General features: G+C 39.4%; 1 protein-coding gene across 2 annotated transcripts in view; it reads right to left on the bottom strand.

Moving 5' to 3' along the window:
* Positions 1 to 24,338, bottom strand: part of LOC117041261 (teneurin-2) — a 479,562-nt gene that overhangs the window by 95,106 nt on the left and 360,118 nt on the right. For both annotated transcript variants that reach the window (XM_033139834.1, XM_033139833.1), the window contains exons 12-13: positions 12,296 to 12,496; positions 11,210 to 11,422 (exon numbers count right to left, since the gene is read on the bottom strand). In XM_033139834.1, coding sequence (XP_032995725.1) covers positions 11,210 to 11,422; positions 12,296 to 12,496 — 414 coding nt within the window. The remainder of the gene's footprint in view (positions 1 to 11,209; positions 11,423 to 12,295; positions 12,497 to 24,338) is intronic.

Here is a 24,338-nt window from a genome sequence, read left to right as displayed (position 1 = left end):
TAATCAGGATTTTATGCAACTGTGTAATGACCCAATAGTCTCTTTCTGGTCAGTGTACAAATCCAGGAATGATATATACTTATCACATTTAAAATATTTTTCTCCTTATAATTAATAAAACAGTTTGCTCTTAACCAGAGTTATCTGAAAGCTGTGTTTTCTCTAATTGCACCATTCCAACCCAATATGCACAAGGGATATCTAATGCTGATATGGAATGTGATCACAAATCATTTCTGCTCCCCTTCCCAGTTCTCCCACATAAAAGAGAATGAGGCTGTTTCTGGTTGTGTGGAGCACCTTGTGTGCACAGGCACCTAACTCTTGCAGGTCGTCAACCAGGTATGTTGCTGATGTCCTTGGCACAATAAAGCACACCTACCATCCCTAATAATATTACATTCAGCTCCTATACATTATATACGGTTATCTAGACCCATAGATCAGAAGCTACTTTCACTAAGAACAGTATAGTACACAGAACAGAACTGGAAATAAACGCTGGGGAAATGCAACAGCAAGTGCATGCATTCCCCCTTCCCTTCATATTTCTGCATTTATTGCATTAAAAACATAATATGTAAAGAATTAATCTAGGAAGCACACAACAACAACAACAACAACAACAACAACAACAGCCAGATTGCCCAAAAATACCTTAAACCAGCATGCTGGCCTTTCCCCCTTGTTTCTTTGAGATTTATAGTGCTTCAGTATATACTACTTCATATTTCTTAAAAAACAACAACAGTTACTACTGCTATTTTAGTTAAACTATAGATGCCCTTGATCCAATGCCAACCCACTCTGTATTTTCCCACTGTAATTGATGTATTTCACACTTTTATTTTATTTTTTTCCATCAGTTTCTCAGGGCATGCTCTCTATGGAGCAGGCCATAATCAGAAATGTGGGGATTGGTATTACAATAAGGAATCAATTAATAACGATTCTAGAGAAACAATAGTAAAATGCAATTTTGTTTCTATGATGTCTGTTAAGGAATCAATGGATCTAAACATTTGCACACTTTGTTTCTTTTCCTTGCTTTTATTATCAATTCCTATCAGAACAAAGAAACCAATGACAAATTTCATTTGTTTTCCCTGTACCTACTAACTTTCTAAAACACAAATATAAACAAAGCAAAACAAGAGGTTCAGTCAGAAATCAATGCTGAATCTTGGAAATTACATTCAGAAAACACAAGACTTGTTACTGTTATGCTACCTGTGAACTGTTACTGTAAGACTTTGAAAATAGATGAGGAGCTGATGAAGAGGTGGAAACAGGCCGGGTTTATGTGCCCAGGAATGGACTGGAGTGAAGCCTGTGAGCTTGGTCCAGTCCACCCCCAGGGCGGAGTCAGTACTGCAGCCTGCCCACGATTGGCAATTTGAGGGCAGGCTACAATCCACTCCAGCTGGCTAGGATGAAGACCAAACTGGGTTGTGCCAGCCTGGGAAAACCCATGGCCATGTCCCTCATTGGAGCCAAGGGGATGGGGAGTTCCCGTCCTGCACTGCTGCCTGACCACACATGATAAGCAGACCTGTAAGACTTTGAAAATAGATAAGCAGGAAGCACAGCTTATCAAATGCTGTAACCCTAATGCTGTCTCATATTGTACTTCATTTTTTATTTTAAAAAGGAACAAATAATTATCCTGAAATAAACTTTGACATGGCATGCAAAAAAACCAATAAAAGTGTTGTGATACTTTAAAATCAAAGGAATGCAGTTTTTTTAATAAAAAAAAGAAAATTAAACCCTGCTTTCTAAGTTTAATGATAAGCAAGCTGCTGCCATAAAGCTTTGTGCTATGATGCTAATTTCTTTATTGCCTCACAGAGGGAATAGGTCTGCAAGAGCAAAAACACACATTCTGCCTTGCTTCATTAAAGGGAAAAGCAAAAGACGTCGGCTTAGTTTATATTCACAATGTGCTGAAAAGTTGATGGCAGCATGCTGAAAGAACCAAGTGCCACTTTCCACTATTCCCAGTGGTAAAAACAAAAGAATGTTCTGTCATCTGTACTGATGTTTCTTTGGTTTTATGAGAATTACAATCATCAATGGCAGTTACTCCTTTTGTATTTGCACAAACTGAATTTGCAAAAATAACATCATTTCTCTCCTTGTGGGAGATTCCAAGCCATTTGAGATCAGTATTTTGATGCTGAACCACTTTTGTGATCAATAAATCACTAGCTTGTAAAGAAAGAGAATTAAGTAAAATGTTATTACTAAACTAGTAAGATACTTATTTTCTCTCCTTCCCTACTTTAATGCAGTTTTCTGGATAAAATATGAGACTATCCTTTCTATACTTTTAATTAATTATATATACAGGGAGCCCCCCGTTTATGAAGGGGTTATGTTCCAAGGTACAGCGTGTGTTGGTCGAGTATAACTGAAACCCATTGAAAAAGACTGCAGACACCCTGTTCCACTCCTGCTCCACCCTTTTAGTGACATTTCAGTGACATCTTTATGATGTTTCCCAGTCACTTCCGGGTCCACATATTGAACACGCTTAAACAGGGGGCTGTCTGTATTCCAATATCCTTCACATATTAAAAAAAAGTATTAATAGCACTTTGAAATGGACCTATCACTATCATGCTAATGGTGTTATCTTTTTTGGTAGGATGGTGAATTGGGACCATGTTCAAGATATTTGGTAGACCTTTTGCAGAAAATTAAAATGTATGCAGCTGAAATTTTAGCTACATATATTATTCACCAACAGCTTTGTTATTTAACATATACCTAAAGAAAACATAATCACCTTCTTTGTGATTTTGACTTAGAACTCACATAAAATTGAACATATTCTAAAGTTACCAGTGCTTGTATATTTCAAATTTTTGTATTAAGAAATGAATCAATGTTTAATTATATGAAAAAATACCTCCATTAACTCCTGTAATTTGATGCAGAATAACTACCTCAAAATGCCTATATGCTGTCCTTCTTTGCTGTACATAAATAACATCCCTTGTTCTTTGTAAGTTGATTGAGCTACTCTGCACTGGACTGCTAATGCATCAATATAGAATAAAGATATAATGGGATTAGGAGAAAAGCAATAAACCTGCATCTTGAATGGCAGTTTTTCAAAATTATGGTTCCCTGTTACCAATACAGCAAACCTAGTGCCTTTTGATTTACATAGTTTCTTAGAGTACTATGAAAATCTTACAGGATTTAGAATACTATGAGTCTTATAGGATAGGATTGAAACAGGAATGAAAAGAAACAACTTGCTTGTTTGAAAACCCAAAGGGGGAAAATAGTCTTGATGAAAGAAAAACATGTGACATGACAATTGCCATTTACAAATTAAACACTGGGATCACATAAAACCTCATCCAAGCTGGGGAGGACAAGTACAGACTGTCTCTTGCACATCAGCTGCCACTGAGCAGTTCACATCATGAAAAACCAGCTGCATGTCCTGCATCTGGAGCAACCTCTTATACGGAGAATGCTGTAAATCAGTCAGTCTACACATGCAACTGTTGCTGTAATCTGGCAGGAATTTTTGCAACCGTACAATACATTTTTCAGCCACAGTGATTATTGGAATCATTGCTAAATTGCTGGGGACAGCCTAGATCACACATTGTGCAATTTGGCTTTAAATGATAAACAATATGAGATGGGATTCACATAATGAATTGCATCAGTGCAATTCTGCCTACCCTCCATACCACAGTCCCAATCCACATCTGCACTCAAGCGCAAATGGCATGGTCAGTGTCACATGTAGTAAGACTCTCACAAGGGCATTCTTCAATTTCATTCTATGATCCCTAGTAATATATTAGACCACAATGTAAATCTAATTGTAAAATGTCTCTTTTTCTTCTTATCCCACATTAGCAACACTCAAGTATGTACATAAAGAACTTGAGAGGCTCAGTTACATTTTTCGTGTAAAGAGTGATAAGTCATAGGAGAGTGATTTTTCAAATATATTCAACCAGTAGCAGAAATGATTGAATTATACTGAGATAGTGCCAATACCAGTATCAGCCCTTCACCTTCATGCTAGGTCTTGATGAGGATAAAGTTGGTTGAGAATTTGTGTTTACAACTCTAAGGCATCTCCATAAAACCATACATGATGCCTGTGGAAATAATGCCATTGTCTAGCCTATCAGATGTCAAATAAATAAACAACTATATGACATTTAGAAGACATCTGAAGGCAGACCTGTTTAGGGAAGTTTTAATTACTGATGTTTTAATGTATTTTGAATCTTTTGTTGGAAGCTGCCCTGAGTGGGTGGGGAAACCCAGCCAGATGGGCAGGGTATAAATGATGATGATGATGATGATGATGAAACAAAGAATTTTTTGCTTACTTTTATTTTTTATAAAGATAAAGAAGGAACTTTGCAAGTTTACTTACAAGTAGTTCCACTGACCTCAGTGAGTGTGCTTCATCTGAGCTCTACAAGAGAGTATCACCCAGATCATTTGCAAATTTCCATATACATACAACTTCAATACGCAGCTGCTGTCATCTGGAAATGCATGATTTCAGTCTCACTAGCTAGCTGAATATTCTGGATTTTTCATTCAAGAATTAAAAGTATGATGCTATATTTTCTCAATAAAATAATAATGTACAGACCAATTCTGCAAATCATTTTCATATGTGGCTCTGAGATTTCTTCTTTTTAAGAAGCTCCCTACTTTTTATTTGACTTCCGATAGTAAGCACCCAACTACCACCACAGTTTATCTCTGCAGTTAAAATATCTCTGTTATTTTGTCTCCAGCAATACCATGTAATACCTTCACTCACAGAAACTGGTGCTTGACACTACAGGATATAAAATAACATAGAAAACACATTGTTGGAACATTAACAGTTGGCTAGTGCAGTAAATCCACTTCAGGACAGCAAAAGCAGTTCTGTCCATTCAGAAGTTAGATCAGCAGCTTGATCAATCCTATTTCATTTTTCTTTTTCTTTCTGGGTCTTCATAAAAATTCCAGAATGAATAGAAAAATCAATATAGCCCATGTAGACATAGGAAAGAAATATTCTGATTTAAGTCAGGAAGTTATTTACAAATATCTGCAGGATGCAGCTCTTTGAAGTCCTGCATGACACAGCTGAAAGGTACACAGCTGAGAAGTACACTGATTGCCTTTTAGAGTGGCCCAGAGAAGGAATAAATGGCAACATTCTGTGGCATTTTCTAGTCATGACTAGAGGCGCCAAGTTAAATGATAGATAATTGATATTTCTACTGAAATTGTGTTTTATCTGTTCCTAGAAGATCATACAACAAGCAACTGTCGATTCTCAATAAAGCCTGGATATAATTAATTATGTTTTTACCCTACCAGCAGATAGGACAAAATTCTCACCCAAGTAAATGCAAGCTACAAAAAACGAAGCACACTTAAAATTCCACTAAATTACTGATACTTAGGCTGTAATCCTAGATTTATTTGAGAGTAAATTCTATTCAACACAATGTGAAATATTTCTGAGTAAACTTGCACAGGAATATGCTACTAAGACCTATTAGTGGGATCACCACAGCATCAACAGCCTTACCACGCATGGAGGCCAGAGCGGGGGGAGAGGCATAACAAAAAAGTTGTGGCCATTTTGATCCTAAGACATGGTCACGCCATTGTTGTTGCTTCCCGCACCCCGGCCCCGGAGACCTCGGACTCACTGCACCTGGCTGGCAAAGCTACAGTTTCTTTTACTAAACTCAGGTGTGCCTGGGAAGACCGCTTGGCAATTAGGATTTAATTTCATTATAATTTTGTTTCAACATAGATTTAGGCAAATGTCATATGTTCTCTCGCACAAAAGAAAATGCAGTATTGAACACATTGGATGAAGACATTTAAATCTCTATTGTAGAAACTTTGTTGATTAAGCAGAAGGTGGTATTTGTATTCTTTATCTAGTCATGTCCTTTTTCTCACTTTCTTATAGATTAGACTGAAAAGGCTAGAAATAACTACAGGAATATGACACCCTCTCTTCCCCAGCACTTTTTCAGAATTGCTTGCTTTTGTCAGAGGTAGCACATTTCCCTCTTTGTTATCTTCAAATTTTATCCCATCTCTTGCGGAAATTGTTTCTGCTTTTTTAAAGCTATTATTGTAATTACTTTAAGGAAATCAGTAAGAAAAAAAGAAATCCTTGACACAAAGAGTATTCTAATGGGACAAAACTATCCAGCAGTGCTGGAAGGCAACACAATGTTCTACTGGGCATAGACTTGTTGATTACTGACTTATGGTAGCTATAACGGCAGATGAAATGCAAACAATATTCTTCATCGGCTGCAACTCTTTCCCCCTTCCCTAATACTCTCCACCCCTTCTGCTCCCTGGGCCTGGAAAAAGCAGTATGTTTGTATGATGCCTAAAAGGACAAATGTTTTAAGGTGATCTTATCAAAACAATATCTACTGCTCTACACAGTAAGATTAGTGGTGAATACCAATAGTGCTCTGGTCCATGGGGTCACAAAGAGTCGGACACGACTGAACGACTGAACAACAACAACCAATAGTCACAATCTAATGTACAATATTATTATTTTATCATGCCAAGGAATAGGGTCAAAAATGAAAGCACATTTACATGGGCTTTTGCCACAGAAATATCCAGTTGAATAAAATATAATACCAAATATTACATGTATCTGAGTTTGTGCTGTTTTAAAAAATATTATACATGTGAGTAAAGCTCAGTTTAACTCTTCATTGAAAAGTGGGATCAAACACACCGCAGCAGCCCTGAAAAACATTAACAGGACTTCTATGTAAGGTCTTCTACAACTCTGTATTCCAAGAGTCCTCACCCATGTGGTGTTTCATCACCCCTTCATTTTTTAAAGTGAAAAATCAATGTTTTTAGCCTTATGGTTCTTGATGTAATGCACATAAAGGTGCTAAGGGTCACACTGACTCAAACAAATGCTGTTTAAAGTAATTAGTTACTTGTCATGTCTACAGATGTTTAGCTCAGAATCTGTACTGTTTATTTCATGTGGGAAAGAAACATAGACGGTATAACACACACCCCACCCTAATATTTTGTTTATTTTATGGTAGGCAAATTGCCCATTTTCCTTAACATCACCAAAAATGATATCAAGGGTCAACAGTATCCCACAGGTTTGCAAAACACATTTACAAACCTAACCTATTTAAATGTGTTCTCTCATTGTTTAAATTTTTATTTGGATCCAGAAAAAACTTTTTTTCCCATCATAGCTATCACGTTGCATGAAACTTATTAATCTGGCTTGGCTTTACTGAGTCCCAAATTTAAGGCACAATAATTTGCAAACCAATAGCTCCCACACATCAGCAAGATACCAGACTTAAGGGCTATTCTTAGTTATGACCCTTTACGTGGCCCTTTTTCTCTGTAGAAATGTGTTGCTGCGTGATGCCCTCAACACTTCTGGGGCACAATGTCACTGGCCTCCTTGAAAAAATTCATTAAGATCATCAGATGTGATGATCAGCTTCAGCACTGAAGTACCACTGCGAGAGACAAAGTTGCTGCTCTGTAAGATCTATGGGATATGTTTACCTGCACTCCTGCACAATCATTCTTGCCATGTGAAAATAAATGCCATTCACATGAGATGTCCAATGAGGCAGCATATTTATGACTGAAATCTAGCTCAGCGGAGGTTAACAAAGCAACAAAACATTTAATGGGGCTCTGTATATATAGCAACTGGGCAGTGGATGATCTAAGCAAAAAAGGCAACCTCTGGTTTTCACATGGAAATCATCAAACAAATCATAGAACAAAAAAACAAAACAAAACCCAAACTCTCATGGTAAATTTTTAGCATGTAATATGTTCAAGAATTCACTTTCCATTGACATATTCCTTTTTGTTGTTGCTCTGTTGTAATTTCTATTATATGGTTTTGTTATAACCTTATCCGATGATTGTAAGTCACTTCATAAGTACACCACAGACCTTCATTATCACTGCAGGGAGCTGTTTTTCTCTGTGAGTTAGCAGGTGCAGGAATGGGATAGTGGTTGCAATATGCCATATAGAAAGATCTCTGGGATCTACTTCATTGAGATAAGGCCACCACCTACTGTGGCTGTTTTAAGTGAAGATCAGTGGCATGAGTTCATTTTTTAAATGGCGCATAAGGTTTTTGCATTACCACTTTTCCAGTTATATATATTCACTTAACCTCTTAAGATTGAAAATGCATCATTTTCAACATATATATTATTATTACTGCACTGCATGTTCTACAGTAGTTGTACAGTACTGTTTTTACTTGTAGTGAGCATCCACGTTCAGAATAGGTGAGAGTTTGTGTTTAAAATTAACTCCTGTATTTCAGAATTCTCAGCCCATTATGAGTCAAGCCCAAACCCTCTCCGTCGCTTGTACTGAGCTTGCTACCACCTCAGAAGCAGCAGACTATGTGCATTTACATCTCCTACCCTTTACACTCTAATTAATCTGGCAGTTGAGGTAATAATATTGGGGGCTGTAGGGATGGGGCTTTAATTTTATTGAGAACACTTCTGCAGTTGCATTCTGGACACCAGGACCCCCCCCCCCAAGTAAACTACATTCCCTGAGGGAACCTAGGACAGCATTCCTCAATGTCCTCCTTGCTGTGAAGCCCAGTGCTAGCACCAACACTGTCAAGGAAAGTTTTGGAAATATGGATGGTGATTTGGGGAGGGCGGGCAGGATGTAGAATCACATTTCTCCATCAGATTGGAAAAATTATGGGGAAGTCTACTTCTATGTACATGTAACTCCTGGCAAGACTGAAGTAAAAAGAAGAAGTGAAGATGCTGAGATTCATTTGTTGTTGGGGGGGGGGGATAGAAAAAAATAGAAACCCAAGGATAAAAGTTCAAGTTAATTTTGTAAACATTTTAAGATTCTGTAAGCTCCAATCCTAAAACATAACAAGGCCACATCATTCTCAGTATATTTTCTATTCACCAATAATAAGGCTACCGTTTTTATATGAATCGTAAGTTTGAGAGGAGTGCTTACACATCAATATTTTACACTGGAAAAATGAAGTTCAAATCTGTAGACAATGCTTTGGAAATTATTTGCTGGAAAGTCTGTGACAGTGCACATTGACAGTACTTCAAAAGTGGCTGTTTTTCCCTCTCACTTGTGAAAAATAAGGTAAAATGTTTTCTTAATAGTTTAGCCTTTATAGTTGGAACTATTAACCAATAGGCATGAAGTGTTATCTAGAAAAAACCATATCTGAGCAATCTGAATACATTCATCTTGTTGGGTGCACAGTAACATCAAACCAAGGTTGCAGTCCTATACACACTTACCTGAGGGTAAGTCTCACTGAATTAATTCTGACTTACTTCTGAGTAGATATGCATAGGATTGCACTGTAAGACACTTAGGTTACAGGAAATACATGAAGACGTTTTTAAGAATAAAGACGTTAACACAAAGTTAGTGGAATAAGGTAAACCTTTTTGGAACAATTATTGAATTGTCAACAACATTCGTATAAACCGAAATTAGTCTTGAAATTTACCCCATAGGAATAAATGAACCACATTAAAAAGAGATGCTGTTGCTGTAGAAGTGCATAAGGCCAAAACAAAAACAGAAACAGAAAACCAGCCTGCATCTGCTTGGGAATATCGATTCAATGTTTATAAACAGTGTTAGAAGTATGCTATATAAGTATGCTAGCATCACCTTTAAATATGTGTAGGGATATATATATATATATATATATATATATATATATATATATATACACACACACAGTGAGAGAGAGAGAGAGAGAGAGAGAGAGAGAGAGAGAGTGAGTTCATTTCTCTTTCTAATTTAAGTGTGTTTCCCAAAAGGTTTAGCTACCCAAAGAGACTTAAAAAAAAGACACTTAACAAAAATAAAATTAAATTCTGACAAACACATCCAAGTAACTTTGGTTTAAAACAAGAACAAGTCACTGGTAATAGGGCTGTCCTTTTAGAGTCTCTAGTTGCCATCATAATTTCAATTATAATTTTGTTCTTTTAAAAAATGTTTCATTCACCCACCAAAGAAATGTAAAAAAGAAATATTGAATATCTGCTTGTTTTTAATTCTCCTGGACATTTTGAAAAGTATTCGTTATCTAAATAAATGGCACAGAAAAAAGAAAACAGGCACACATTGAGTTTTTTCTTCCAGGTTTACAAATAATGATGTGCTCAGTCTTGTATTACTTTTGTACACAACATAAGTAAATTCTCAGCAGCTATCTGGGTTTTCCATGCACAACATACATCTTGAATGGATAAATTAAGTAACTTAGGTTTAAAATTCAAAATGGTCAAAAACATCTGAAGCGATCTATGTTTGTTATTACTTTCTAGGCTGACATATCACAGTGGAGATGCAATTGTGTTAGTCATGGCACTCGGCATGATTCCAAAGCTGTGCTGAGTAGCATGCTGTTTGGAAAGGGTATACCAGCATGCTGTAGCATTGGCTCGGCCCTCCCATGCTGTGTCAGTCTATAGGCAAACACCATGACCACTGTCACAGAACAACGCATGAAAATGCTAGGGAGCTATTTCTGTAACAACGGGAAGCCAGTTCCCCCTCAACTTGACCCCTGCTCTTGATGGGTATTGTAGTGATGTGTTTTGAATGGAATATTTAATAAGCAGGAAGCATCAGGTCAGGAAGTGAAAAAAGGAAGGACATTTGTTGAGATACACACACACAGACACTAAAATTTAGTTGAAAATCTCATCTTGTAGGTAATACCCACATAGAATAAATAGTAGATCATTTAGTGGAAACCTAGTTTACATCAGTACACAATTTAACTTAGTACTGACTTGAAACACATTTTCCCGTTTGGGGTTTCAGAAATAAAGCTAGTGTTGTTTGTTTGTTTGTTTGCTTGTTTGTTTATAAAAACTTAAAACCTAAATATTTTTCAATATAAATTGATGACTGCTACAGTTATAAAACTGCAGTTATAAAAATAATTATTTATAAAATATAAAACAACCCACATCTCAACCAAATCATAAATACATATGTCAGCATAAAAAACCAAGACCACAATAACACTAAAAATGGAAGCATAAGAGTCTATAAAGGGACAGCCCTTTGCCATACACAATAGTAACTATGTTTCTACAAGTTATGAAAAGAAAGCAATATGTGCCTGTTTCGGTGGCTGTCGTTTGCCTACCAATGGTGCAGTGCTCCCCATTCCAGCCCTCTCGGCATTCACATTTCCCATCTTTACAAGTTCCATGCTCTGTGCAGCGGGGATGGCAGACACGTTGGTCACAGGCTACCCCCGTCCAGCCCTCTTCACAGCGACATGCTCCGCCAATGCAGACACCATGGGTGCCACAGTCTACAGAGCACACTTCTGGGGGGAGAAAAAAAGAGGAATTCGGTTATTGCCAAGCATTGTCATGGGTCAATTGGCAGCATCTTGGATTTAGGGCAGACCTACAGATTTGCACTATCATCGGCAACATATGCAGAAGGGGTACACCTTTGGAACTGAAATGGTTGCTACCACCTACTCAAGTCTTTGCAATTCTGCTGCGAAGGCAAAACTGAAATTTATGCTACAGACATCTGAGTAAACCAGCCTAGCTCCAAGATTCACCCCTATTAATACCTAAGAAAATGAGTACAATTTTAAATCACCAATATGTTGGTTGTACTCTGAACTGCCACATCTAGATGCCAGGATGCTTCTTCATGACCATGCTACAAAATACAGCCTCCAAAAATGAAATAAATTGGAAGTGCAAGTCTTTTGTATTTTGACCTTATGTGTCAGCAATATATGCCAGCTATATTGTCATTCAGATACCTTTTGAGGAGTGAGAATAAGTAGGATGGAATCATGTTAGTTACCAAGGATCATATGGATATGTGAGGAGGGCACAATCAATATTTTCCCTTAAAATATAAAGTGAGAATGGTGGGGCAAGAACTAAATTTCAAAATTACTTTGCATTACTCTAATCATTGAAAAAATTAGAATGAAAAAATATGTGTCATATACTATACCTTCACGTGTGAGAGAAGCAGCAGACTCAACAGAATCATTAAGAGAGCTTCAATATAGGTGTCTGAACTTACCTTAGAAGTGTAGCAGTCACTGTAACAGTTGAGTTACTGAGCTGAACCACTGATTTGTACTGTCTTAAATGAGTAGTCAAGGACCATTGACTATCAAGATTTCAAAAGGCTAAAATAAATTGCAGAAATTAAATGTTTTTCTTACCAACGGAGCAGTCTGGACCCATCCAGTTGGGATCACAGTTACAGAGGCCTGTGTCAGAGAGATATGTGCCATGCCCACTACACTGGTCTGGGCACTGGGCACGTGGAAGTTCACAATTTAAGCCTCCCCAGCCTGGGCTGCAGAGACACTCTCCATTTACACAGATACCATGGTTGGAGCAGGAAGGATCCAAGCAATCAACTAAACACACACAAAAAAAAGAAAAACAAAACAAACACTCTGTGAAAAAGGTCAGTGCACAGAATGTACAGTCTGAATTGACACCACTTGATGGATCTGTGCTCAGCAGGTTCCGCCTTGCTGAAATGAACTAGAGCAAACTCGTGCAGTTGTTCTTTAGGCTATCTATTTTGGGAATCTGAAAATATAAAAAGGTCACTCTGCTTGCTCTGGAAGAAATTCCAAAAGCTGAATCTAGCCAGAAAAATAAAGGAAGGGGAGATCATCAAAACAAAGTTGCAGGCAGGGTAATTTGAAAACAAACCACAATATTCCAAACATTGGGATACCTAAGTGGCTTTTATTCAGTTCTAATTCTGCAGATGTTCCAACAGCACAAACCTGTACATAGCAATTTCTGTAACTGAGAGTGATTAAGAATCTAATCCTTTGTGTTTTTCTGTAGAATCTCTCAAAATAATTACCCCTCTAATTTACAAAAGCTTTATCCTGTTGAGAAGAGATGGAAAGGCTACAATAGAGATGGAAAGGCTCTCTTTCTGTTACCTGATTTAAGCTGTCAGTCTGAATGCTTAGGTCAGCATAAACCGGGTTGTCAACACAAGATATCCATATTGATAGAAACACGTTGTTTCTCCAGCTCTGCAAATGACTCCAGTGTACCATACATTCACACCAGTGCTGTTATGTTCAAGTGGGAGAGGGGCAGATTTGGTAGGAAGAATAGTACTGAACAATCCCACTAAACATGCTGATCAGGAAAACATCAGATCCCTGATGAACATGCCAAACAAGAGCACAACTTTTGATGAACTTGTGACAATTGCCTGTTTTCACACATGCATCTGTATCTGAAAGTGTGAACTATTTTATCCCAGCAGCTATTTTACCTGTGATGGGGTTTGGATTCCCCTTTTCATTAATTTCTCCTGCCACTCTGCACTGAGTAGTTCTGTGAGATATAAATGCCACCTTGCCAAGACCCCATCACCATTACTGTACTGATATAAAAGTTTGCTAAGCAGAGAAAACACACATCCTTAAGTTCTGTACTTTGAATCATTCTGTGTGGCTGTTGAACAGTGGTAGCATTGGGAGGTGGGTAGGGAATCCCGGAAGGGACACATAAGGGCACAAAATGCATTTCTGGGTGGGGTGAAGCTTTCCCCCAAAATATATCTTAGCATTTTCCATCAGTAAAGGGAAAGACGGAACTGGAAGGCCTTTCCATTCACACTACTGAGAGAAGCTTTATCATGTTACTCCTTTAACTGTCATTTAGCACCACACATTTCATCAGGCTACAGCAGACGGAATGATGGGACTTCAGAGTTTCTTCACTGGTTCGTCTGAGGGACTAGGGACTAATCACTTTTGGCTCCTCTGCTTAAACTCTTTCCATTCCAGCTCGATATTACAATAAATTTGTAATTAAGAACTAGTGCTTGGCTTGACTTGGCTTCCTTCTACCTTCTAAATTGTTGCACGCACAGAATAGGGCCCATTCACACAATGGAACCTTTCCCCCTTCTCCTTCCCCAACAAGCCCTCACTCCCAAAACTGCTCTGCTGGGTTGGGGGAACCACAAGCACAGATTTATAGTGTACCAGGGCACTTGTACTACTTTGAATCTCACAAAAAATGTCTAGGAAATTCTAGCATACCTGGGTCTCAAAGATTTCAATACAGTGCCTGCCACTGCTGCTACTGCAGGACATACTAGCCCTCTTGGGACAATGTGACCTGCTGCAAAAACCACCACCACTGTGGGGCTGTTTGGGTTTTGCCCAGCTCTGGTGCCCTCCATCATTCCCACAGGGCCTATCAGGCCATTCTGCAGCTCCACTTGCTCCGTTAGCACTCAGAAAATGGCAGGTGCCATTTGCCATGCCATATCTCTACTCCTCTAGGTCTGCCATGTCCAGTATGCCAGCTACTTTGCTTGCCCTTCTGGTCTTGGCTGAGGACTTGGCTGCCCTTTTGTTTGATGTTTTTGTCATGTTGCTGCATAACTGGTCCAGTAAGTTGAGACTCAGCTAGGTAGGATTTTAAACAGGCAGTAAGCAGCAGCTCAGAAAATTTTGTATAAACTATGGCAACTGATTTTGAAAGGAATGAGTTTAGAGGTTGATCAGGTCAAGGTATATATGATTAGTTGTAGAACTGATCAATAGGGGAGGGATAAAGTAAGAATTATATAGTAAAGGGGAAATCAGCTATGAATTAATTAGCAAGGGAATCTAACATATACAGATGCCGAGGGGAAGGTGATACCTCAGGGAAAGATCAGCACCAGTGTACAGGGGCAGGGGCAAATCCCAGACAAAGAGAGTTCTGAATTAAGAGAGAAAATGTTAACTTTACCCTAAGTCTGTAATCACACACACATTCCTCACTGTACCCAAATTCTCTGCACTCACAACACATACACAGAACCAGGATTAGAAGGCTACAAGGGAACCATCAAAATCAGATCCCTTTCAAGGGAGACAGGAAAAATGAACTGGCTCTCAGGGAAGGACAACTCTAAAGATCATTTTGGAGTACTGTAATGATGCTTTTCCTGCCTTTGAGTGATTGGAGGATGACAACCCATTTGGTGGTGTCCTGTGCCACACACAAAAACAGAAAAAATTGTTATTTCCAAGGAGTATCATGAGTACTAAGTTATAATTCTGTCAGTTTCTAATCTCTAGCTACATCTTCCCCAAAGAATTATAATATTGTTTCTTTAAGCAGGGCCTCAAGAGCTACCTCTGTTTTGCCATGGCCTATGGTGTATGAAGCATAGTTGATGATGGTGAGAAGGGGAAAAAATGTGAGAAGGGTGCCAGGGCAGAAACAGACATACTGTACTAGCATGCAGAAAGTAACCCAGCCCAGGAGGAATATACTTTTGCCATGGTGGCCAAAAACAATTCCTTTTAGAATATTTAAGGTTTTAAGTTCTCTTTGTCTTTCATATAACATGCAAATGCTGAATATTTTCAGTTTAGAGCTACATCCATTCTAAGATAGTAGGAAGAAGGGCTTTTTCTCAGCTAGAACTCACTGGAACTGAGTTCCGGCACCTCTCAGGTGGGCGCCATTGCCATTATAAGAGAACAAGGGAGAAGTTCATAGTGAGTTCTGGCACCTCTTTTCCTAAAAAAATAAATTTTAAAAAATAGCACTGGTCTGAAGTGATCATTTTTCTTTCAATTGTACATCATCCTCTAGATTGCATGAAAGAGCATACTGTACAAGTGCATACAAAGAATTAATGAAATGAAATCAAGAGTTTAGACTACATACTATCCACCCAACATACCAGCTGTCCCATAAAAGAAAGAAAAACTAGAGGCCACAATCCATAAACTGTTGAAGCTAACAGGACTTCACCAGTACTGTATACAACTGCAAGTAATGTGGCTTAATGGGCTTATGGATCTTCATCATAGATTTATTTAGTATGACTAGTTTAACAATCCATTTTGGCTACTAACAACCATCCCATTTCCTTCCATCTGCTCACAAGCTGGTTTTCATCTTTTCATAATTTATTTTACTGACTTTCCTTTTTCAGAAATAAGACAAACTGATCTATAATTCCTGACCCTTCCTTTTCTCTCTAGCTTCCCTTCACCTGACTTCCAGGAGCCCTCAAAGATAATTGCTAATAGCTTTGCAATTTCTTCAGCTAATTCCCTCAGCACCCAAAAGTATACTTCATCAGACCATGTTGATTTAAATTTATTAAAATATGATCTATTCATTTCCTGCCCTGACCTGTATTTCTTCTTTTTCTTGGTTATCTTAATCTGATTAATTTGTCTCTTTCAGTGAAAACTGAAGCAGTGTAGGCACTGGAAAATTATGGATTTTGTTTGTGTCACTTTTACACCGAGATGGCGACCCATGATTTCTTTTCTTACTTTTAATGTACACAGCTGGGCTCATTGACTATGTCAATATCCCTTGTTAATTTTAATTTGTTATGTGCCTTTACCACTATGGGTTCACACTTGTGCCAGTCTTTAAATCTAATAAACAACAACAAACAACAACAACACCTTTAGAAGCATCTAAGTTTTGCTAAGAATAAAATACAGAAATTCCAACCCTCATTTTCATCATCTTCTGGCATTTTGCTTTATGAAAGAAAAACTTGAGTTCTATGCACACCATACTTTTAAAGCACATTCCCCACCTGCCCAAAGAAGCAAGGGAACAGTAGTTTACAGAGCACCTTTAACAAACTACAGTTCCCAGGATTCTTGGGGGGGGGCATGCTTTAAATGTGTGGTATGTATGCAGCCTTGATTGTTTAAAACAAAATTCTAAAGATACTGGTTTAGCGTAAGGTGACACATAGTGTGAGCCTATGCATGTCTACTCAGTGGGACTTAATTACAGCACAGTCATATAAATGTTTCCTCCAAAGTTCTATGGGACTTAGTCCTATATGTGTGTAGGATTGCATCCTTAATCCCACTGAGGATATCAGGGACATACATAGTGCCAAAAGGTATATCAGGATGTTCTCTAGCATTGTCAAAGTGCAAGAATACCAGCCAGAGGTTTGCCCCTTTAAGATTAATTTGTTTTATAGAATCCAAATATGTATATATTTTCTGTGTAGGTAAGAAAATTAAACCATCTGAAAAAAATACAATCCAAACAGTCAATTACAAACAGCATCTAGAGCAGGGATGTCAAACTCAAATTCATCGAGGGCCGCATCAGCAGTTTGGTCACCCTCAAAGGGCCGGTTGTATCTGTAGGACTATGTGTCCACTCTTTATTATCATAAATTATTGTCACTGCATTCAATTATTACTGTTTTTTTGTAATAATGTAAGTAATAACTAGCACTGAAAGCAGAAACATAGTCAGAATAATGGCAAGTAGATATTCAAATGTACAATTATTGTACAATTTATTGAAAAATGATTTTATTGAAAAAAAAAGCTTGCGAAGAAGAGGCACCACAATCCGTTTCGCGCAAGGCAGGAATCGGATCCAGTTTCTCCCTTTCCTCCCCCCTTTTTTTTTAAAAAAAGAAGTGCTCCATGAAAGCTTGCATTTCTTTGAAATAAAAACGAGCGTGTCGGGGGAGCAGTGTATAAATAACAACAATAAAAGAAACGAAACCCCGAAAGCTTGGCCTCCGAAACAGGCGCGAAGATGAGGCTGCGTCGTGTCAATTGGGGGGGGAGGGGGAGAGAAGAAGGGAAAAAAACCCAGGAAGAAGAGGAAGAAGCGGCCGCGTCGGCAGAGTCTCCCGCGACATGAGCTGCCCGCCCACCGCTCCTCCCGGCCGCGTCTCGGGGCTTCCTTCCTCTCGCCCGAGAGCAGGCCCAGGCTGGGGCAGACCCCTCGGCGCCACCAGGCAGACCTCACGCCGCCCCAAAATGGCTGCTTCCCCCTCAGCCGCCGCCGCATCCCGCCACGGAAAAGGCCCCCATGCCCCTCACGGGTTGCCGCCGCCTTTCTCCCCACCCACAGGTGACCCTCTCTCCCCCACCGGCGCCGCCATTTTACTCACCGACCAAGTTCGCCGCCTCCTCCTCCGCCAGGCCTTTAACGCCAGGCCCCGTCACCTGCTCTGCCCCCTCCTCCCAGTGCCACTCTCGCTCCCCCCACACCCCTGCCGCCGGCCTCTCGAAGGCTGCGCCTCTCGCGAGAGCTCCGCCAAGCTGCCCTCAGCCAATCGCCTCCGAAAGGTCGCGCGGATCATAGAGACGAGGAAGAAAGGGGGTCGGCACTCGGGGGGAAGAGGAAGGGACGGTCTATAGAGAAGGGGAGTCCTAGAACGGCCTAAAAATCGCTACCGGCTGAAGCTGTTAAAAAAAAAAGCGAGAATAAAAGGTGAAGGCTGGTGGCCGGCGGCGGCTACACGGGCCACATGACGAGGTCTGGCGGGCCGGATTAGGGCTGCGGGCCTTGTGTTCCTGTACTAGGCAAATGTGTGTTACAGATTACTGGCTCCATAGCCAGTTCACATAAATGGACACCAGGAATGCCCAGCAATAGTGATGTCACTGCTGCTTACTGGGACAGTGTAGGGGTGGGCAGAGCAGTGGTGCAATTATGACTACAAAGGTACATCAATAGGAAACCTGCATTGGATTCACCAGTGCATCCACCCCATCCTGAGACATCAACCTCCCCACCCAGTAAGCTCCCCACCCAGTTCATCACACAGCATTATCATGCGCATGACTGTCTAGCTACAGAGTGATGACAGCACTAGTTGCTATAGGCTCAGGGGGAGAGAAAGGGCCCTGGATCATAGCACATTTCATTTTTAGAAGGATGTCCAGTATTATTTAGAGAGGATTTGTGGATGGAGCCTGTACTACTTAAGACAGTGCGTCTCAAAAGTTGTCTTAACAATATGAGACTCAGAATCTGCAACCCCTCAGAGCTCAGATCATTAGAACTCATTTAGTGATGAAGCCTCCATGGATTGACAAAAGGGGAGAGTGAATGTAATTTATTCCCACAAGGACAAAAAAGAAGGTCAAGGAGTTTCCCCGACAATGTGTTCTGTAAGCTCCTCCAGGGCCAAGAATTACACTTACAAAGTTAAATGCCATTGAAAAATGACTCAACCATGAAAGTGACAAGAAAAACACTGTTAACCTAACCTAATTTGTTAATTTCACTCACTTTCTACCCCAAATTGCATTGAATGAAGCCTGACAAGTTAGCTATTTTCATTTTTGTGTGCAGACTTAATAGAGCAACAGTGTTTATGCAGCAAAATTTGTAGATCACAAATATTGATTTTGGTGCCATGGCCATTTCAGGTAAATTGTTTGAACGATATGACTATGATGAATATCTGAAATAAAAAGCTAGCGGGGGGAAATGCTGACCTACAGTATCCAATTCCATTTCCTAGCTGGAAAGTAGCATATGAATCAACCTTGATCATTCTTTCCAAAAGCACAAATCAATAGAGAAGATTTTTACCCTTTAATAAAAATTCAGGTATGTTTATGTGTTTTGTTACTGTGTTAATTCCGGAAATGCAACGCAACAAGATTTTAAAACTGTTGAGGAACTGCCTAACTATTCCTTTTCTACACTACTAAAGGGGTGGGAAAGCTGTGCCCCCCCCCCAGATGTTGTTGGACTCTACCTCCCATCAGTCCCGGCCAGCAAGGTCAATGGTCAGGGGTTATGGGAGTTGTAGTCCAGCAACATCTCAAGGGCCATGGGTTTATCCTGTACTATTCTATTCAGAAACCTTTGAAGAACTGTGCATAATGTTTGTAAAATGAAAGTGTTTAAAATAACATGTGGCAATACTATGAAAATCTGTTTTTTCAAATGAGGTGTGCAAAAGGTTATTTTAACCTTTCTCGTCATGTTATTTCACCTTCTATGCTTGTAGTTAAAAACACATTGCTTTCTAAAATAGATTTATCTTTCAAATTTCTAATCCTACCATGCTTTTGATGAAATTATTTGTACCCTTTTTCCTAACACAAAGGAAGGTCAGACTCTAGCAGTCACAAAGACTTTTTAAAAAGAACAGCATTTCATTAATGTTCAAGTGTTTGTGGAAAATGTAAAGGAACTGCAGTACAAAGGTGATCTGCCTGTAGCTGATAGTATTCCTATCCTGTACTCTGATAACTTGAAGATGAAAACTAGTTTGAGGGAAAGGCAACACAGGTTCTGACTACTATGACTTGTAAAGGACAGCTAAAATGGAATAACAAAATGTCACAAGTATGTACATGTAAAGACATTAACAGTAATAATTGACTATGGACTATAAACATTAATGTGTTATACAGCATTAACATTTCCTAGGTTTAATTTTAAAAATCTATTATAGCATTTCTTTCAAAGAAAAATGTGCTCATCTTGTAAGTAGTTATTAAGTAGATGAATGAGCCCCTGTAATTATGTCAGATACAAAAAGCTGCAGTGTACATTCTGAAAGCCAGCATTAGTATATGCATGCATGGCTACTGTACCTATAATGCCAGGTATTTGTAAGCACTTTATGCAATAATATAGTGATCATCAATCACTGCCTCTGTCTGTCTGTCTGTCTGTCTCTCTCTCTCAAACACACACACACACACACAGAGAGAGAGAGAGAGAGAGAGAGACACATAGAAATAATACACTTTTATTAAAGGTTTAGGTAATATTAATAGCTTTCACTTCAGTAAGCATTAGATCAGATACTAGGGGAATTCACACTGCTCGCAAGATTTGGTCCAGCCCCCACTTCTGTGCTTTGAACAAGAGCAAAATTCAATCCAAAGTGCTTTGGAAGCTGTCCAGTTCGGCTTGGAGTCTGAATCTTGACTTTGAAAATGAAACTCATGCCTTCCACATTATGGAAAAAATCTTTTGACAGAAATGGATGAAATGTGCAAGCAAAGTAGCCACCCCCCCTCCTGAGTGGATAATGTCTGCCAAACTACAGATAAAAATGTTTACAGATTTTTGTGCTGAGGATCTTTAATCCCCCCCCAAAAGGATTACATTATTGGCAGAACTGCATGGAAATGGCTTGCATGGTAGCACCTTTGGAAAGATGATCACACATGTTTTGGACAATGAAAGAGTTAAGCAAGAAACTACAATCAAAAGGTCCAGAGGTATTAGTGTTGTGCACCTTTAAAGTGGAGGGTGTGATAACTTAAAGGCAAATGCTTCAATCCTCGTGGTTTTATGGACAGCAATGTTATTATTAAAATGTCATACACGTACATTGTAAAGGAAATTTCAGAACAGTGGAGCCAGAGACATATGATTTAAAAAATAACTTGAGCCTTGTGTTCTGCTCTGTTCACACCAAAGCTCACAGAAACAAAGCACAACACTGATTTGACAGGCGAGGATGTGTGGAAACATGACACAGAGACCATGTCCAGCAGTTTTCAATCAAGCACCACCAGCAGAACTAACAAAGAGCACAGACAAGAGAACAAGGTGATACACATTGTTTCAACATCTCTCCCCCAAAGCACAGTGTGTAGAGAGCCTTGGTAAAATAATGTCGTCTAATTAGAAGCTTAGATCTATCGGTTACGAATATCCCCCTTTAACCATGGCCTTTTATTTACTGTATTTTTCGCTCCATAACACACCTTTTTCCTCCTAAAAAGTAAGGGGAAATGTCTGTGTGTCTTATGGAGCGAATCCATGGTCCCTGGAGCCAAATTGCCCAGGGGCTAAAAGCAGATCATGCTGGTGTTTTTTTTTACAAAGAGAAAAGGGGGTATTGAAAGGAAGCTGCTGAACAGCTGATCAGCAAGTGATCGAAAGATAAGGCTCTCTTTCCACCCCCACCCCCTTGCCAAGGCCTCCATTGTTGAATGTTCTGCAGACGAGGCTGTTTGTTTCCCCAGCGACATGTGACTGGCTGATTAGATTATCTGTCTGAAAATTGTAGAAACGGCTCCCTTTTCTTTCCTAAAGAAGCTGCAGAACTGTGAGTTCAACCCCATAAAAATGGGGCTTTTCCCCCTTTGCAAAAGAAGCTTCACAACTTTGAACTGATCCTCAAAAAAACAGGGCTTTCCCCTTTGCAAAAGAAGCTGCACAACTTTGAGCTAATCCTCAAAAAAGGGCTTTTCCCTTTGCAAAAGAAGCTGCCCAACTGTGAGCTGATCCCCCCAAACGAGGCTTTTCCCCTTTGCAAAAGAAGCTGCACAACTTTGAGCTGATCCTCAAAAAAGGGCTTTTCCCTTTGCAAAAGAAGCTGCCCAACTGTGAGCTGATCCCCCCAAACGAGGCTTTTCCCCTTTGCAAAAGAAGCTGCACAACTTTGAGCTGATCCTCAAAAAAGGGCTTTTCCCTTTGCAAAAGAAGCTGCCCAACTGTGAGCTGATCCCCCCAAACGAGGCTTTTCCCTTTGCAAAAGAAGCTGCACAACTGTGAGTTGATCCTAAAAAAACGGGGCTTTCCCCCTTTCCTCCTCTAAAAACTAGGTGCGTCTTATGTTCAGCTGCATCTTGTGGAGCGAAAAATACAGTATATAGCAAATCTGACAAGAAATGTTTGAATTTTTGCAAATCCACTATTTGCAGCATTAAAAAAAATATCTGAACCTCTGAAGCACCACAAAAAGGTCCCCACTTCATTTTGGAGAGATTCTACCAGGACAATTAAGCCCCAAGCCCCAAATCTGTCTGAAGTAATTCCACTTTCATTTTTTTACAAGATTTGTCAGACCCTATTGCACGTCCCTATCAGACAGTTCCTCTGTACATTATCCATCGGGAAACACAATGTGATAAAACTGATGGGAGACTAAATGGTGATTAAGGCATTAGCAGCATACATCTGAAGCCTTCAACAAAATGTGGAAGCATATTCCATAAGAGGAATGCTTCTGTGTATACCTCCAACCTACAACAGAGCCTTGTAGTTCTGTTCAGGTTATTTATTTATTTTTATTATACAAAATTTATATATTTCTAGATTGTAGTAAAATCTCTACGCATTTTATAATCAATATTAAAATTATCAATACATGCACTTAAAAAATAAAAACAGAAAATTAAAATTAACACCAAAAACAAATAAACACATCAACAGCCATGTTTGCATACATGCTGAAAAAAAGCACAGCAAAGGCACCTGTCTGATATCAGTACGCATGGAGCTACAAAGTACAGGTACTGCTACCCTGAAAGACTGATATTTTACAACTGCAAAACAAGTAATATGAGACAGATCAAAGTGGTCAAGTGGGCATATTTGGGGCAAGGTGAGACATCAGGGGAAGGTTGAGTTTCAGGAGTGGAGGGGATAAAGGGTAAGGAACACCCCCCCCAAAAAAAACCTTCTCCCACTATGAAATATAGTATTAAACCTTACTATTTTACAGCTATAAAGCAAGGGTGGGGCAGAATGCATTTATGGAGATGCAAAATGCATCCATGAAAGAAACAGTGCAGCAGTGTAAAGCAACTTGGACAGGAATTGGTGTATGAATTTTGCAGCAAGACTTTTAAATGTGTGTGGCTCTAGCCGTATAAAGTATGTATGTCATTTGGGCTCCAGATGAGGCAGCAAAATGCCTCGAGCAAGCACTGTTGAGCAGGTACATCCCTCTGTTCCTCTGCTCTCAGTCTTCTTGTGTCTTAAACTGCTCTCAGCTACAAACTTACTCGATAGCCTTATTCACACATTATTCCAAACTGTGTGGAGTTAATGCATGGAGATGATGCCAGGGCTGCACACAGTGCTCCCACCTGCTGCATCATCTTCCCAAATGGAAAGATCTCAAAGCAGAGTCTAAGTGTGTCCTCCTGCACTTAGAAGCCTCCCTGTAATCCGGAACCTACATGTGGCACACATACTGCCACAGCAGGACTCACTTTACCTCAGCAATTAAGGAAGTGCACTAAACAAGGAAGTTGCCTTTGCAAATGACTTTAGAAGAGGTTGAAGCAAATCAGCATGCTTCTACCGGTACTATTCCTGCAATATGTGCTAATATAAAAGGAAGCTGGAGGTGTTTCAAATTACCTCTTACTTTCCCTTGAAAGGAGTGCTTCCTTTGCCTACAAGTATGTCCTGACACTGAATTTTAAATATGTAGGTAAAAAATTGACATACTCCTCCCCTGAGGAAGGGTATACTCAAGAACAGAGACCTCTCCATACTTTCACATGCATTCCTTACACGATAATTTAGTAGGAACATAGCATTGGATGCATATATTGTCTACATGGAACCAGCTACTTTGCATGCTTCTACTGTAGCACCTTATTTTCTGGCACAGTGGAGTATGCTTCTGAAAGCAGCAGTATTAAATGAAATCTCTCCCTTTATGGCATGCAACACCTTACAAAAATTAACAATATACAAAAATCA

This window comes from Lacerta agilis, chromosome 2 (genome assembly GCF_009819535.1).
Source record: "Lacerta agilis isolate rLacAgi1 chromosome 2, rLacAgi1.pri, whole genome shotgun sequence".
In the NCBI taxonomy this organism is placed as follows: domain Eukaryota; kingdom Metazoa; phylum Chordata; class Lepidosauria; order Squamata; family Lacertidae; genus Lacerta; species Lacerta agilis.
This window is presented reverse-complemented; position numbering and strand designations above follow the sequence as displayed.